At 36.3% G+C, this 18658-nt stretch overlaps 1 protein-coding gene across 1 annotated transcript; it reads left to right on the top strand.

The window, feature by feature from the left end:
• The first annotated feature begins 6910 nt into the window (after positions 1-6910).
• TXLNGY (putative gamma-taxilin 2) lies at positions 6911-10073 on the top strand. The gene is made up of 3 exons (NM_001009080.1): positions 6911-7207; positions 9214-9305; positions 9771-10073. The coding sequence occupies exons 1-3, from the start codon at positions 6925-6927 to the stop codon at positions 9789-9791; spliced, it is 396 nt and encodes a 131-aa protein (NP_001009080.1). The 5' UTR covers positions 6911-6924; the 3' UTR covers positions 9792-10073.
• Positions 10074-18658: the final 8585 nt, after the last annotated feature.

Here is an 18658-nt window from a genome sequence, read left to right as displayed (position 1 = left end):
AAGTATGAAAAAGTTTATTATGACAGATTTGCCAGCTCCAGCTGTTTTGTGGAGAGTGAGCTTTGGATTTTCATATGCCCCCATTATATGATGATACCTTGTAATGATTTAATTTTAGCATCTGCTTTTCTTTTCTTTAAAATTTTTTTTTGCCTTTTATGGGGTTTGTTTACCAACCACCACTCTTTTTATTTTTATTATACTTTAAGTTCTAGGGTACATGTGCACAACGTGCAGGTTTGTTACATATGTAGACATGTCCCATGTTGGTGTGCTGCTCCCATTAACTCGTCATTTACATTAGGTATATCTCCTAATGCTATCCCTCCCCCCTCTCTCCACCCTACAACAGGCCCTGGTGTGTGATGTTCCCCACCCTGTGTTCAAGTGTTCTCATTGTTCAATTCCCACCTATGAGTGAGAACATGCAGTATTTGAATTTCTGTCCTTGCGATAGTTTGCTCAGAATGATGGTTTCTAGCTTTATCCGTGTCCCTACAAAGGGCATGAACTCATCCTTTTTTATGGCTACATACTATTACATGGTGTATATCTGCCACATTTTCTTAATCCAATCTATCACTGATGGGCATTTGGGTTAGTTCCAAGTCTTTGCTATTGTGAATAATGCTGCAATCAACATACTTGTGCATGTGTCTTTATAGCAGCATGATTTATAATCCTCTGGGTATATGCCCAGTAATGGGATGGCTTTATCAAATGGTATTTCTAGTTGTAGATCCTTGAGGAATCACCACACTGTCTTCCACAATGGTTGAACTAGTTTACAGTCCCACCAACGTATAAAAACGTTCCTATTTCTCCACATCCTCTCCAGCACGTGTTGTTTCCTGATGTTTTAATGATTGCCATTCTAACTGGTGTGAGATAGTATCTCATTGTGGTTTTGATTTGCATTTTTCTGACAGCCAGTGATGAGCATTTTTTCATGTGTCTGTTGGCTGCATAAATGTCTTCTTTTGAGAAGTGTCTTTTCGTATCCTTTGCCCAATTTTTGATGGGATCGTTTGATTTTTTTCTTGTAAATTTGTTTAAGTTCTTTGTAGATTCTGGATATTAGCTCTTTCTTAGATGGGTAGATTATAAAAATTTTCTCCCATTCTGTAGGTTGTGTGTTCTCTCTGTTGGTAGTTTCTCTTGCTGTGCAGGAGCTCTTTAGTTTAATTAGATCCCATTTGTCAATTTTGGCTTCTGTTGCCACTGCTTTTGGTGTTTTAATCAGGAAGTCCTTGCCCATTCCTATGTTCTGAATGGTATTGCCTAGGTTTTCTTCTAGGGTTTTTATGGTTTTAGGTCTAACTTTTAAGTCTTTAATCAATCTTGAATTCATTTCTGTATAAGGTGTAAGAAAAGGATCCAGTTTCAGCATTCTACATATGGCTAGCCAGTTTTCCCAGCACTATTTATTAAATAGGGAATCCTTTCCCCATTGCTTGTTTTTGTCAGGTTTGTCAAAGATCAGATGGTTGTAGATGTGTGGTATTATTTCTGAGGGCTCTGTTCTCTTCCATTGGTCTATGTCTCTGTTTTGGTACCAGTACCATGCTATTTTGGTTACTGTAGCCTTGTAGTATAGTTTGAAGTCGGGTAGTGTGATGCCTCCAGCTTTGTTCTTTTGGCTTAGGATTGTCTTGGAGATGCGGGCTCTTTTTTGGTTCCATATGAACTTTAAAATAGTTTTTTCCAGTTCTGTGAAGAAAGTCATTGGTAGCTTGATGGAGATGACATTGAATCTATAAATTATCTTGGACAGCATGGCCATTTTCACAATTTTGATTCTTCCTATTCATGAGCATGGAATGTTGTTCCATTTGTTTGTGTCCTCTTTTATTTCGTTGAGCACTGGCTATGAAGAGGTCCTTCATATCCCTTGTAAGTTGGATTCCTAGGTATTTTATTCTCTTTGAAACAATTGTGAATGGGAGTTCACTCATGATTTGGCTCTCTGTTTTTCTGTTATTGGTGATTTTTGCACATTGATTTTGTATCCTGAGACTTTGCTGAAGTTGCTTATTAGCTTAAAGAGATTTGGGGCTGAGACGATGGGGTTTTCTAATTATACAATCATGTCATCTGCACACAGGGACAATTTGACTTCCTCTTTTCCTACTTGAATACCCTTTATTTCTTTCTCTTGCCTAATTGCCCTGGCTAGAACTTCCAACACTGTGTTGAATAGGAGTGGCGAGAGAGGGCATCCCTGTCTTGTGCCAGTTTTCAAAGGGAATGCTTCCAGTTTTGCCCATTCAGTATGTTATTAGCTGTGGGTTTGTCATAAATAGCTCTTATTATTTTGAGATATGTCCCATTGATACCTAGTTTATTGAGAGTTTTTAGCATGAAGCACGGTTGAATTTTGTCGAAGGCCTTTTCTGCATCTATTGAGATAATCATGTGGTTTTTTCCTTTGGTTCTATTTATATGATGGATTACATGTATTAATTTGCATATGTTGAACCAGCCTTGCATCCCAGGGATGAAGCCCACTTAATCGTGGTGGATAAGCTTTTTGATGTGCTGCTGGATTCAGTTTTTTATTGAGGATTTTTGCATCGATGTTCATCAGGGATATTGGTCTAAAATTCTCTTTTTTGTTGTGTCTCTGCTGGTATCAGGATGATGTTGGCCTCATAAAATGAATTAGGGAGGATTCCCTCTTTTTCTATTGATTGAAATAGTTTCAGAAGTAATGGTACCAGCTCCTCTTTGTACCTCTGGTAGCATTCGGATGTGAACCCGTCGGGTCCTGGATTTTTTTGGTTGGTAGGCTATTAATTACTGCCTCAATTTCAGAACCTATTATTGGTCTATTCAGAGATTCAGCTTCTTCCTGGTTTAGTCTTGGGAGGGTGTATGTGTCCAGGAATTTATCCATTTCTTCTAGATTTTCTAGTTTATTTATGTAGAGGTATTTATAGTATTCTCTGATGGTAGTTTGTATTTCTGTGGCATCGGTGGTGATATCCCCTTTATCATTTTTTATTGCATCTATTTGATTCTTCTCTCTTTTCTTCTTATTAATCTTGCTAGTGGTGTATCAATTTTGTTGATCTTTTTGAAAAACCAGCTCCTGGATTCACTGATTTTTTTCTGAAGGGTTTTTTGTGTCTCTATCTCTCTCAGTTCTGCTCTGATCTTAGTTATTTCTTGCCTTCTGCTAGCTTTTGAATGTGTTTGCTCTTGCTGCTCTAGTTCTTTTAATTGTGATGTTAGGGTGTCAATTTTAGATCTTTCCTGGTTTCTCTTATGGACATTTAGTGCTATAAATTTCCCTCTACCCACTGATTTAAATGTGTCCCAGAGATTCTGGTATGTTGTGTCTTTGTTCTCATTGTTTCAAAGTACATCTTTATTTCTGCCTTCATTTCGTTATGTACCCAGTAGTCATTCAGGAGCAGGTTGTTCAGTTTCCATGTAGTTGAGCAGTTTTGAGTGAGTTTCTTGATCCTGAGTTCTAGTTTGATTGCACTGTGGTCTGAGAGATAGTTTGTTATAATTTCTCTTTTACATTTGCTGAGGAGAGCTTTATTTCCAGCAATGTGGTCGATTTTGGAATAGGTGTGGTGTGGTGCTGAAAAAATGTATATTCTGTTGATTTGGGGTGGAGAGTTCTGTAGATGTCTATTAGGTCCGCTTGGTGCAGAGCTGAGTTCAATTCCTGGGTATCCTTTTTAACTTTCTGTCTCGTTGATCTGTCTAATGTTGTCACTGGGATTTTAAAGTCTCCCATTATTATTGTATGGGAGTCTTAAGTCTCTTTGTAGGTCTCTAAGGACTTGCTTTATGAATCTGGGTGCTCCTGTATTGGGTGCATATATATTTAGGATAGTTAGCTCTTCTTATTTAATTGATCCCTTTACCAATATGTGATGGCCTGCTTTGTCTCTTTTGATCTGGTTGGTTTATAGTCTGTTTTATTAGAGACTAGGATTGCAACCCCTGCTTTTTTTTGTTTTCCATTTGCTTGGTAGATCTTCCTCCATCCCTTTATTCTGAGCCTATGTGTGTCTCTGCACATGAGATGGGTCTCCTGAATACAGCACACTGGTGGATCTTGACTCTTTATCCAGTTTGCCAGACTGTTTTTTAACTGGAGCATTTAGCCAATTTACCTTTTAGGTTAATATTGCTATGTGTGAATTTGATCTTGTCATTATGATGTTAGCTGGTTATTTTGCTCATTAGTTGATGCAGTGTCTTCCTAGCATTGACGGTCTTTACAATTTGGCATGTTTTTACAGTAGCTGGTACTGGTTGTTCCTTTCCATGTTTATTGCTTCCTTCAGGAGCTCTTTTAGGGCAGGCCTGGTGGTGACAAAATCTCTCAGCATTTACTTGTCTGTAAAGGATTTTATTTCTCCTTCACTTACAAAGCTTAGTTTGGCTGGATATGAAATTCTGGATTGGAAATTCTTTTCTTTAAGAATGTTGAATATTGGCCCCCATTCTTTTCTGGCTTGTAGGGTTTCTGCCAAGAGATCAGCTGTTAATCTGATGCACTTCCCTTTGTGGGTAACCTGACCTTTCTCTCTGGCTGCCCTTAACATTTTTTCCTTCGTTTCAACTTTGGTGAATCTGACAATTGTATGTTTTGGAGTTGCTCTTCTCAAGGAGTATCTTTGTGGTATTATCTGTGTTTCCTGAATTTGAATGTTGGCCTGCCTTGCTAGGTTGGGGAAGTTCTCCTGGATAATATCCTGAAGAGTGTTTTCCAGCTTGGTTCCATTCTCCCCATCACTTTCAGGTACACCAATCTGATGTAGATTTGATCTTTTCACATAGTCCCATATTTCTTGGAGGCTTCATTCATTTCTTTTGACTGTTTTTTCTCTAAACTTCTCTTCTCCCTGCATTTCATTCATTTGATCTTCAGTCACTGATACTGTGTCTTCCACATGATCAAATCAGCTACTGGGGCTTGTACATGCATCACATATTTCTCGTGCCATGGTTTTCAGCTCCATCAGGTCATTTAACGACTTCTCTACACTGTTTATTCTAGTTAGCCATTCGTCTAATCTTTTCTCAAGGTTTTTACCTTTTTTGTGCTGGGTTCGAACATCCTCCTTTAGCTCGGAGAAGTTTGTTATTACCCATCATCTGAAGCTTTCTTCTCTCAACTTGTCAAAGTCATTCTCCATCCAGCTTTGTTGCATTGCTTGCGAGGAGCTGCTTTCCTTTGGAGGAGAAGAGGGGCTCTGATTTTTAGAATTTTCAGATTTTCTGCTTTGGTTACTTTTTGGTTTTATCTACCTTTGGTCTTTGATGATGGTAACATACAGATGGGGTTTTGGTGTGGATATCATTTGTTTCTGTTAGTTTTCCTTCTAACAATCAGGACCCTCAGCTGCAGGTCTGTTGGAGTTTGCTGGAGGTCCACTCCAGACCTTGTTTGCCTGGGTATCACCAGCAGAGGCTGCAGAACAGCAAATATTGCAGAACAGCAAATATTGCAGAACAGCAGATGTTGCTGCCTGATCCTTCCTCTGGAAGCTTTGTCTCTGAGGGACACCTGGCTGTTTGAGGTGTCAGTCAGCCCCTACTGGGAGGTGTCTCCCAGTTAGGCTACTCGGGGGTCGGGGACCCACTTGAGGAGGCAGTCTGTTTGTTCTCAGATCTCAAATTCCGTGCTGGGAGAAGCACTACTCTCTTCAAAGCTGTCCGACACGGATGTTGAAATCTGCAAAAGTTTCTGCTGCCTTTTGTTCAGCTATGCCCTGCCCCCCAGAGGTGGAGTCTATAGAGGCAGGCAGGCCTCCTTGAGCTGCGGTGGGCTCCATCCAGTTTGAGCTTCCCGGCCACTTTGTTTAACTACTCAAGCCTCAGCAATTGTGGACACCCCTCCCCCAGCCTCCCTGCTGCCTTGCAGTTCGATCTCAGACTGCTGTGCTAGCAGTGAGCCAGGTTCCGTGGGTGTGGGACCCTCCGAGCCATGCATGGGATATAATCTCCTGGTGTGCCCTTTGCTAAGGCCATTGGAAAAGCTCAGTATTAGGGTGGTAGTGTCCCGAATTTCCAGGTACCTTCTGTCACAGCTTCCCTTTGATAGGAAAGAGAATTCCCCAACCCCTTGTGCTTCCCGGGTGAGGCGATGTCCCGCCCTGCTCCATGAGCTGCACCCACTGTCTGACAGGCCCCAGTGAGATGAATCTGGTACCTCAGTTGGAAATACAGAAATCACCAGTTTTTTGTGTTGCTCATGTTGGAAATGCAGAAATCACCAGTCTTTTGCATCGCTCATGCTGGGAGCTTTGGACTCGAGCTATTCCTATTCGGCAATCTTGGAACTTCCTAATTTTAATATCTTTAAACTTTGCAATTAGGTTACCTCTTTGTGAAATTAAAAATTACATTTACTTTAGATTGTTAAGAAGTAGTGTTACTTGGCTGGGCGTGGTGGCTTATGCCTGTAATCCCAGCACTTCGGGAGGTCGAGGCAGGCGGATCACAAGGTCAGGATATGGAGACGATCCTGGCTAACACGGTGAAACCCCATCTCTACTAAAAATACAAAAAATTAGCCAGGCATGGTGGCAGGTGCCTGTAGTACCAACTACTTGGGAAGCTGAGGAGAGAGAATGGCGTGAACCTGGGAGGTGGAGCTTGCAGTGAGCCAAGATTGCCCCACTGCACTCCAGCCTGGATGACAGAGGGAGACTCCATCTCAAAAAAAAAAAAAGAAAAATAGTGTTACTTTACAAACCACTATGAAAAGCAAAATAAGCTGCTAAGCCTTATGACCTGTTTGTTTATTGTCAGATATACAAAATGTACAAAAGCATAGAGGGATGGAAAATTGTACTTTTTAGCACTGCTTAGTTTTCTTTGCCTTATAACATTTGATTTAACTCTCTCTTCAACCTTTTTGCTTACTCTCCTTCCCTCTAGTTTGTGAATAGCACAATGGAAGAAGCTGGACTTTGTGGGTTAAGAAGGAAAGCAGATATGTTGTGTAACTCTGAATCACATGATATTCTTCAACATCAAGACTCAAATTGCAGTGCCACAAGTAATAAACATTTATTGGAAGATGAAGAAGGCAGTGACTTTATAACAAAGAATAGGAGTTGGGTGAGCCCAGTGCACTGCACACAAGAGTCAAGAAAGGAGCTTCCTGAGCAAGAAGTAGCCCCTCCATCTGGTCAGCAAGCTTTACAATGCAACAGGAACAAAGAAAAAGTCTTAGGTAATAATCTCTGCTCTGTGGTTGGATGTTGTCACATACTGGTCTTTTTGTTTTACATTTTCTGCAGCATGAGTGATTATGAACTTGGCCTGTTTGGAGGTAAATGTTGCCTAGTAAACTTGTTTCTTCACTTGGTTTAGTCCACCTATCATCTCCAGTTATGTGTAGGGAACAAAAATAGCAAAATACGAAGCCCAGTTATAAGAAACTTAATTATTTCTCTGTGTAACAAGAACTGATGTTTTAAGAAAGTTTGAGGCCAATATGATGTAATTAGTATTTGATTTACCTTGCTTTTTGTACCTTTGAAAACAACATAATAGTATGAAAACAATATGTATGCTAATTTTGCTTAAAAGATTATACACTGAAATTTAGAGAGGATATAATGTTATCTGTAGTGTAGAAAGAGTTAAATAAGACTGATTTTTAGAATTTGTTTTATCCCTTCCACTCTTAGCTTGACAATTAGGATTAAGAATATGATATGTCAAATTTCACGGCTGAAATCTGAAATGCCTTAGTAGTTGCCCTGAGTGTTTCATCCTTATACTAACATTTACATTGATATATATGACTTATATGCGACACTGAAACTTGGAATTTTTATTCTTAATCCATTTTCTGTTACCCTGGAAGACAAAAAAAAAGTATGGTAATATATAAAGTAATTGTAATTCCTTGAAAATAAGACAGATATCTTTAAAATTGATAGCCCCAATTATATGTGTAAAATATAGCTTGAGGCTAAAATTATTTAAAAAGTTTTAAATGAAAATCTTTATGAAAATGTCAGTTGTATTACAGTTGTTTCTTACACATACACATTCAATAACAATATTTATTTATTCTTTTTTCTAGAGAGACAAGGTCTTTCCCTGTCACCCAGGCTGGAGTGCGGTGGTACATTCATGGGTCATGGCAGCCTTAAACTCCCTGAGCTCGTGATCCTGTCTCTTCAGACTCTAGAGTAGCTGGGGCTACAGGCGTACACCACCACACATGGCTAATTTTTTATTTTTCTTTTGTTGTAGAGATGGGCTGTCATTCTGTTGCCCAGGCTGGTCTTGGTATACTGCCCTGTAGCAGTATATGTTGGCTACCTATACTGGCATTGGCTTTTCCAAGTGTCAAGATTACAGGTGTGAGCTAGTATACCCTGCCCAGTGTTTCTTTCTTATTTGGCTTTGGTGTGAATGAGAAAAGAATTTAGTACTAAAATTGTATGTGCATACAGAAGCATTATTTGAAGTCAGCCTGTTTTCCCTCAACCTCTAGTACTCTGTAAAGTATACCAAAAGTCAAGGCTTTAAAGAACTGTGTTACATATTAGAGAGAACAAATCAAAAGTTACCTATCTCCATCGTTACCAGTAGAACATTAGTATGTATTTTGAAGCACCATTTGACTCTTTCTTTTTCAGCTACTTGCTTGTCCCTTGCAAAGTTATTATAGTACTCTTTTAAAACTTTTCTTCAAGGGAAGAGCTATTTTGACTTCCTTTTCTTTGATCTAAACCTAACACCCAGAATATGCTTAGCAGATCATCCCAAAACAATCATAACTTGTTTAAATTGTTCATAACAAAAGTTACATATTATAAAGAGTTATGAGCATCTTAGGCAGTGAATAGTAACTGAATATCCTTTTATAGTTGTCCTTCACTAGCAGGAAGCCTTATTCCCTGCCCTTTTACATATCTTAACTTAGAATGTTACTGTCTAAATAGTGGTTAGGCAAGAGTAGTTCTTAAACTTGCAGTAATTGTCTACATTTAAGGGCTAAATAGCTAGTAGTGGTGCTTGATAATTGAAGAAATTTGTACGGCTGGAGGAAGTACCTGCTAAATTTTCAAAAGTTTCCTGAATTTAATAGGTAAATCTGTTTTTAATTAGAGCTATATCATTTTACTCTGAATGTCTTAAAATAGAAGTTTACATAAAATTTACAGATTGGATTGATTTCAGCCTTCTTCTGGTACTTTTTAAAATCTTATTAATCATCAGGAAAAGAAGTTTTATTATTGATGCAAGCCCTAAACACTCTTTTGACTCCAGAGGAGAAGCTGGCAGCTGTCTGTAAGAAATATGCTGATCTTGTGAGTATTTATTTAATGGAGCAAGGAACACGGAAAATAAAATATATGTGTGCTTGATAAGATTTTTAAATATTACTTTGATGTAACTTTAAATGTAAAATGATATTTTATCTCAAAATTGAAAACAATCTCCTTTCTTTAGTACTTATGATTGGTGTGTGTGACTTCATCTTATGAAATGATATATAGAACATAATAATACTTTTTAAAATGTGAAATAAATTTCCTAAAACTTAATATGCTAGATCAGCAGTTTTTTTTTGTATGCTTAAGATGCCTGACAATTGGGAGGACGTGGTTTCTGTATTTAAAATTTCCCGAAGGAATTCTGCAGATTCAAGCTCTAACCATTCTTGATTAAAATTGTGTTAGATAAGATTGTTTAGTAAAATTGTACTATGGCTCAGGAAATATTTATTTAATATCTACTATATGCCAAGCATTGTTCTTTTTTCCATCTTCCAGGGAAATTCACCTCTTCTATAGAAGAGTTTGTTTTGAACTATACGATTTGAAACAAAATTCTTTTTTTGGTGACTATGGAAACATTCTCAACAGGGAAACCCTACTAGACTTTGTAAAGCAAATAATGGAAAAGATACAGAACTTTTTGAAGAATCATGGGAAATTTTTATAATTAAATAAATGCTAAAATTCTGTTTTGTGAAACATTTATGGGAATTATCACTGACAGTTTTTGTACATTTTCAAATAGTGTTAAAGCAGCAACTCCATATTGTAAATGCACAAAACAAATATTTAGCTGATAATCAACTCCAAGAATAAAGCTGTAACAATAATAGTTACTATTCTCTCATGTGGTCCATATTTACCTCCACTTAGCTGGCATCTTCAGGTGCCACGTACTTATCAGCAGCCTGGCACCTTCTGATATTTTGAGAAGCAGGAATCCCTGAGCATAAATGTAAATAGCTTAGAACTGTCCAAAAGCAAAGACAGCAGAAAATAAAATTGTTGCTTGCTATGTTCAGGAAAGGAATGCTTCCATTGGATATGGAAGCCAGTCTCAATTGTTACATCAGCCTGAGGAAAATCATGTGAGAAATGCCAGAAAAAGAAGACAGCAACAAAGAAGATAAAAGAAAGACTGACAAAAGCATTGAATTTCTGGTAGAAAAAGCAGTGTATTAGAAGGTTAGGAGATTTCCTAGCTGTCAGCCATGAAAGGGTTAGGGAAGAAAGAGCAATTTGGTTGCATACTGTAGCATGGTCATCTAGGGTGGTCCTCAAACACATAGAAATCACACAAGAATTGTCAAATTGAAGATTTGGATTTAGTAGATCTGAAAACGCACTTTGTAAAATTGGCCACAGTAGAGGTGGAAGTGACTGAAATACTGCATTATTTATTTATTTAATTTATTTATTTTAGTCAGAGTCTTGCACTGTCGCTAAGGCTGGTATGCCATGGTTCAGTCACAGTTCACTACAGTCTTGAACTCCTAGGCTCAAACAATTCTCCTGTATCGGCCTCCTGAGTACCTGGCACTACAGACATGCACAAGCATGCATGGCTAATTTTTTAAAAGTTTTTGTAGAAATGGAGTCGTGAACTCCTGGGCTCAAGTGATCCTCCCACCTCAACTTCCCAGAGTGTTGAGTGAGATTACAGTTATGAGCCACCATCCCTGGCCAATATAGGTGTTTTTAATACCTATAAGAATATTGCCTGCAAGGATGTTTGATAGGTTTCTTGATATTTCATTCTCTCTTGAAATGTTTGCCTCGTCAATGTTTTATTTTTCATAAAAGCTTTACTCAAGAATTAGGGTGACCACTATGTTATCTAGTAGTATAATTTGGAATCATTTATTATAAATCTGAAACTGACTTGACTGATGAATCTTGAGCACTGCTTATTGTGTTCTAATTTTGGTAGCTGTTTCAATAAAGTAGCTCTTGTAGAATAGGAAAACTATATCATTTTAGTCTGAAATAGGCTTTTGATTAAAAGGTTACTTTTTCCTGTTAATAAAAAATGGAGATTAAGATTGCTTTTCTTGCTACACAAAATTATTTACATACTTTCCTGTCACTAGAAAAGAGGGGAACATAAAATGTTCCATGAGTGTAATTGCAGTGCTTAGAGCTATAACTCAGATTACTATACTTCCTAAATGTAAAGTGGTTATTAATTTTAGCTGGAGGAAAGCAGGAATGTTAAGAGGCAAATGAAGATTCTGCAGAATAAGCAAGCTCAGATTGTCAAAGAGAAAGTTCACTTGCAGAGTGAACACAGCAAGACCATCTTGGCAAGAAGCAAGCTAGAATCTCTTTGCAGGGAACTTCAGTGTCAAAATAAGACATTAAAGGTTAGTTGGTTTATTTTACTGTATTTCAGGAACTACTTAGGCTGCTTTTATAATCGCCTTGTATCTACTTGAAATAAATTCTTGCTCTATGTCTTTTAATGGGAATTAGTTGCTATAATGGCTGCTTGTTAACTGGCTCAGGTACACTTGTGCTGGTAGATCAGATTCCTAAGCAGACAACTTTGTAGACATCTTAACACAGAGATACCTTGCTTTTTGTTTTGCTTGAGCTGATGCTGCCCGTGAGGTAACTCTAAAGACTCACTCTATGTAAATTTTGGTTTCAGATTCAAGGATAAGCTCTACCTTAGTCTACTGTATACTTGATCACAGGGAATCTAGATGACATTGGTTTTTATGTTCACAGCTCTCCTGCTTAAAAAGCTCACAGTTGCCAGATATTTTTGTTGGCTTTTGGTGTAGTTGGTTATCATGTCCTTTTTTGGTAATGAGTGAAAATCTTAGCTGAAATGAAGAAACTGGTAGCCATAGTCAGTGTGAGTTTGAGAAAGAAAACACACTGTAGAGCTCTACTATAAAGTTAATAGGATAGATTGTTAAACTACATTCTGCCATCTTTGGCTATTTGGTTGCTAAATACTTTAGAATATTACTTACAGCTAGACTGATTATAACAGAAGAAGGATTAAGTATGACAGCTTGTCTCAATAATGGAAGTAAAAAGCAGAGATCCTGGAAAGAATCTGCCATCCATCAGAGGAATTTGTCTGACTTTGTGGTATTGCTAGGGGGTGTATAGTTGGAGTATTATTTTGATGGTGCTGGATCACCCTCATCACAGCAAACTCAAGAACATAGGACAGCTTGTGAAATACGTTCTTACTTGTAAGGTTTGTATTTATTTTTCTTGCTTTTGAAATCTTGGATTTAAATATAATAAAAGTAGATAGCACTGTCAATATTTAGACTGTACTGATAACTGTTTAGGTAAAGGTCTTTTGACACTTGTATCCTAGTAAGACTTTGAAAGTAAACTTTGTAAAATAATGATTTAGTTTGTCCCTTCCCTCTTATAAAATTGAAAGTGTAACTCAGAAAGTAGGCTGTAAGATCTTCAGGCTGATGTAGGATGGTATACTGCCTAACCAGTGAGGATGACTTTTGGGAAAATAATGTGGAAGAAACTAACTGTGGAGCAGCACCTTACTTATATTTAATTATAGTACAGTGAATATCTGGATCAGCAGATGATACTTATTTTATAGTAGGGCATTTGCTTTTCTCTAATTATCTACTTAGAAAAAGCTGCTTGCTTTTAAATGAGAGATTTCTGGTCATAAATAAGGGGGAGGAATTATAGTTTAAAAGCAACACCTCATGGGAGCAATAAATGAACTCACATAGCAGTAGCTTCTTTTTCGAGAGCTTTATCTGTAGGTCTATACTTTTAACATACATTATTTTGGATAATAAGGAAGAACATATGCAGCAGAAAAAAGAGGAGGAAGAAGTTCTTAAAGAAGTAACTGCACATTTCCAAATTACTTTAACTGAAATTCAAGCCCAACTGGAACAGCATGAAATACGCAATGCCAAACTGCAGCAGGAGAACGTGGAAATGGGAGAAAAGCTAAAGAAGCTCACTGACCAGTATGCACTGAGGGAAGAGGTAAATGGCATTTGGTTTGTTTATAGACAGCTACTCACAAGTAGCAAAAGCTACACCCTACCGTAAAGTAAAAACTCTTTCACAGGACAGTATTTTAGAACTTTTGTGTATGCACAGTGGAAATTACATGTTTATTAGGAAAAGAGTAGAAACCTGTAAACAGAATGACTAAATTGGAGCATCACTTGGCCCAAGTGTCAGTGGAGTAGGATAAGTAAAGGGATTTCTAGGAGATGTGTACCACTTGTCTCCCATATGATGCTACAAGATTGTCAATATAGCATACAGATATTTTTCTCTTATGCAGTCTAATAATACAGATTTGTTCCCTAAATGCTCTGTATCTCAGATTTCTGTGACAATCTGAACAATATAAATAGGAGAATTGTGCTATTTGTGAGAATAAGGAACCTACTAATTACCCATCACCAAGTCACATTGTTTGTGTAATCAATGAAGTAAAAAGTTTGTGGAGGACTCAATAGTTGTCGAACCTAGTCATTGGAGTTATTTTATAAATTGATGTGGAAGTTGTATGATGGCTAAATAAAAAACAAATAGGTGATAACCTGCTTATTTGTTTTTATTTTTTCTTTACTTTTAGAGGTCAATACATAGGGTAAGATTTCAATTTTCAAAGGATGCATCCCCTTCCTTTATTATGCTTTAAGCTAGTAAAATATATATTTAAATCTTTACTTAGTAGATTAAAATTGGAAATAGAAAGTGACAATTTAAAAATTAATAAAACAGTAAATATTACTTTATGCATATCAAAATGTTATTTTAATTTACACCTTTTCATGCTACTTTTGAAAACATTTTTCTTTAAGATTTTGAGTATCTTTTAAACCATTTTCCTCTATGTTTCAAGAACATTTCAAACTTATTATGGAAGCTGCAAACTTATAGTAGAATATATCACTTGGCTTTAGCAATTATTTACTTTTGTTTCTAGCAACTCTTGTTTCCATCTATTTTTAAGCAAATCCAAGATATTATATCATTTTATTTATTACTATTCAAATATGCATCATGAAATAAGATTCTTTTTAAGCCATAATCACTGTACTATTTTTACTCCAAAAGGTTAAACAATTGCTATGTAATCACATACCTTCTCACTGTACTGTTTAAATATCTGTTACTTCCCTTTTCCTTCAGATTGTTTACATCAAGATCAAAATAAGGTTTATACATTTTATTGTTTTAATATGTCTCAAGTCTTTTTAGTATATAAGCTTCCCCCCCCCTCTTTTTTTTCCTTGGAATGTATTTATTAAAGAAATTTTTTAGGCCTATATAGTGAACTTATGAAAATTAAGTTTGTTTTATATTATAAAGCATATTATGAATATCATCAGTTTTTTTAAAAGAATCCTTTAAATTCCATTGTTTTAAATAATGGTATTAAAAATGATTTATTTTATTTTATTTTTTATTATTTTACTCTTTAGGATTTATATTATTTTAACTGTATTAAACTCTCCAAATTTGCTATAGAAGTAGCAGATTGGGAGAGAACATGTGTTCAAGTTGTACTACTTGTATGTCTTGTTTAGAAATTACAGTCTTTTTCTTTTATCAGAAAATAATTGAATAATGATAAAATCAGTTGCAGATTAAGACAGATTATCTGTTGTAGTCTTCTCAAAACTTAATTTAAGTACATTATTTTCAGCTAGCATTTCTTCCTTCACATAGAACCTCCATGTGTGGAGGGATTTCCTAATGAGTCTATTGTATGTACAATAGCACTTAATGATATAGCTTTTAAATAATAACAGGATTTTACCAAATGTTTAATATGTGCCAGGCATCAAGCACCTTACACAGTTTAATTATTGCATAGATTTGGACAGCAACTCTGCAAGTTAGGTATGGTCATGAACCTTTGCAGATAAGGAAACTGTGTTTCACAAGGAGAAGAAAGTGTCCTGGATCATACAATAAGCTAGGATTTGCTCCAGACCATTTTTTTCATTTTATCAAGCTACCTACAATTAAGGAATTTCAGAAGATTTTGTGAACAAAAAATGTCCAGGAATTATGTGTGTAATAAATGAATTTGATATTTTGATCTCCTTATCCATCTTTTTCTTGATAAAATATCAGCTTTTTTTTTCCAATGTAGGGCAGAAACAAGAAGTACAGATATTTTGATGGGGACAGCCCACGTCTGATAGGGTGGGACATGGGGCAGCAGTTAGAGGGTTGTGCTCTTTCCAGTGTGGGATAGTTTGCAAGATGATATGTTGTAGCCACTTCTGCAGTGACGGGGACAGAAGGAGTCAGTGTTCTTAACTACAGTGGTAGCAGCAGAAAAGAAGGGTAAGCAGGGTTCTAGAAATTTGTGTTATATTTTCTCCCCACTGTATTTATTTCTTTGGTTAGTGATGCAAGAAATTCTGTTTTCCTGTAGCAAATTAATAAAGCGTTCAAACATAAGGAATTACGACAACAGCTTGTAGATGCCAGACTTCAACAAACAGCATAGCTGATAAAAGAAGCTGATGAAAGACATCAGAGAGAGAGAGAGTTTGTAAGTTCTACTTCTTGGAAAAAAAAAAAAAAAGATCGCCAAAATTGTAACCAAAGCCATTTAAAACAAACTCCTCACTTAACATAGTGCCAGGGCATGCAATTTTGTTTCTTACTCTCTGGATGTGGGATATGTGAGTGTGTGTGTGTGTGTGTGTGTGTGTGTGTGTGTATTAAGCTTTCTGTTTCTGATGAAATTTCCTATGAAATTTACTGGAGATAAGATTAAATTAGTGGAAAAACAAGATAATTTTGCTTTCTATGTAGTGGTCACCAAGTTAAAGAATTGTGCCAGTTATTAGGCAAGATAGGCTTTGAGATTTAGGGACAGTTAAATTTTACACCAACTTAGTGAACATGAGACTTCTACCTAGTGTTACATTTCATTTTTAAATAAGCAATTTAAAAATTGGTAAATGATTTGTTTACTTTGATTATATTCTGGTATAATTTTCTGACAAAATTATCTGTGTCTTGGTCAGCATTGTTGCTAGAATATGTATTCAGATTTTGTCTGTCCATAATTGAGAACACAGAAAAAATCTAATTTGACTATACCCATTTACCCCCATGGAAATGAAACTATATTCTATGAATGAAAAATGATTTTAATAATGTGGTGTATTACATTTTCTTCATTCAAGTAATGTAGGCCCTGAGTAGAGCATGTTATGAATATTTACTTCCTTAGTGTTTTCTCATTCAAGCCTCTCATATTGAATGAGTCTAGGGTTTGGAGAGATGTTTCACACAGCATGTCTCTTCAGTGCAAGCTGACAGATATCAGTGCACAATTAAAGAAACTTAATTGCACCTTTCAACTTGGAGTATAAATTTTGTATGTATCTATGTATATCTATGTGTGTATTTTGTGGTTTAAGGCTTATTTACATAATATGTGACATTTTACCTCAGAAATTCAGTGACTGAATTTCACAGCTGCTTCCCATGCATCTTTATTATCTATGTTTCTGAAAAACTCAAATACTAACCAATCTCTTTTCTTCCCTTAGCTGTTCCTTTCCTGTGGTTTTAAAAAAGTGACCAGAAACTAGGTCTCTATTTTCATTGCTTTGCTGCATGTTCTTTTAACCTGCTTTTATCTTTTACAGAGTTGAGGGGCTTTCTAAATAACCTAGACAATGTCAAGATTCTTAGCTGCGTTTTCTGTCTAAAAGTGTAGATGTCTAGTTATTCCTCATGTAAAACACAACATTTCAACCCTGAGTATTATAAACTTTATTGTGCTTCTAGGTTACTTTTTCTCTTTAAGCAATTATTCCTACATTCCTAAGTGTTCACCAGTGGAACAGATAAGAGATAGAAGTAGTTAGAAATTGAGATAATTGGGTTGACCTGTCATTGTTGCCAGGTTAATTACTGGAAGATTAAGCCTATCTGTTAGACATTTTGACCATGTTTATAATTGTTGTTAGTATTCTGTCAGAATGTTTCTGTTTTCTAGTTATTAAAAGAAGCAACAGAATCGAGGCACAAATATGAATAAATGAAACAAGAAGAAGCACAACTGAAAGAGCAGGTAACTTAACAACAGAGAATAGCAGAATTTGTGTCTTCTTGTTCCCAGCCACAGACTAGAACAGAGGATTTGATTCTTGTCCTCTTGGAAACTTTCTCTTCTTTTAGGGTGACCAATTAATTCTGATTTGCCTTGATTTTTTTTTTTTTGGCATTTTTATGGCACCATAAAAACCATAAATGATTTTTATTCATTTTGGCACCCCTAGTTCCAGGTTGATTGTGATGGCTGGTTGTGATGGCTATTTTGAAAGTTGGCTTTCCTCTGTCCCAGATATTTTCTCTAAAACCTTTAGAATTTTGTCTTATGGCTAGCTACATAGAATTTTAAAATATTACAAATGGCCAGACAGTCCTACTTCACCATAAGATTTTGTGTGTGTGTGTATGCTTTCTAAAAAAATATTGGGGCTCTCTACATTTTTCAGTCTGGACCCCTATAGTGTCCCATTCTAGTCTTTGTGTGCTTTTATTGTTTGAGATAAAGGAAACAGATGCTGTATGTTCACTTTCTAAGGAAAGATATCAGAAATGTTGTGCAGAAAAAACATAGATATCTGTGATTTTCCAGAAAATCGCAATGGAACATCTGCACTTTGTGTACTTGATGTGAAAGCTTCTGATTTAGGATACTGCAATAATAAGACTAGCTATTGCTTTAAAGGAGTATGTAGAGATAGGGATAGACAGTGTGCACAGTTATTTGGAAAATTTTCTAAGTCTGCTAATCTTCTGTGTACAGAAGAAGTGAATTTTCTAAATGACAAATTTGGAAAATGTGGTTCCTGTTGTCATTTTTATGATATCATTTGTGGAAAGATTGTCCGTCACTGGACACATTCAGAACCAGTATCAATGACAGACTTTGATATACAATATACTTACTTTGGAGGTCACGTATGTTTGTCGGCACATGCAAGAAATGGTTCAAAACATGAGGGACCTATACAGAACCTGTGACTACTTGTGGTCAGCACAAGGTATGTAGATTCCAAGGATGCAGATATGTTAGTGTAATAAATATAACAAGATTTAACAAATTGCAGAGAGATTGGGTTTGCAATGAACATTTCCATTGTCAGTGTGATCCTGGTTATGAATAAAGGTAACTAAATGTAATGTTCTGCGTGGCTTGCTGCTGTTATTCTCCCACCTAAAATAAAAAGTCTATGATGATGGCATTAATAGAAAATTGCTTTTTCGACCTCTTTTAGGTTATCTTTTTCTTAACTGTACTCCCACTAATTTTATACCCCATCAAACTATTTGGCTTCTGGTTTATTTTTCTGCATACATAAAGCAAAGAGTTA

The sequence above is a fragment of the Pan troglodytes genome, chromosome Y, assembly GCF_028858775.2.
Source record: "Pan troglodytes isolate AG18354 chromosome Y, NHGRI_mPanTro3-v2.0_pri, whole genome shotgun sequence".
Taxonomy (NCBI): domain Eukaryota; kingdom Metazoa; phylum Chordata; class Mammalia; order Primates; family Hominidae; genus Pan; species Pan troglodytes.
The sequence above is the reverse complement of the archived record's forward strand: the minus strand, read 5'-3'. Positions and strand labels throughout refer to the sequence as shown.

Excerpts from the sequence above, each read along its gene's own strand:
- TXLNGY (NM_001009080.1), top strand. The coding sequence starts at position 6,925 with ATGGAAGAAGCTGGACTTTGTGGGTTAAGAAGGAAAGCAGATATGTTG. Across the intron at positions 7,208-9,213 it reads GAACAAAGAAAAAGTCTTAG|GAAAAGAAGTTTTATTATTG; the intron begins GTAATAATCTCT and ends ATTAATCATCAG. Across the intron at positions 9,306-9,770 it reads GTAAGAAATATGCTGATCTT|GGAAATTCACCTCTTCTATA; the intron begins GTGAGTATTTAT and ends TCCATCTTCCAG.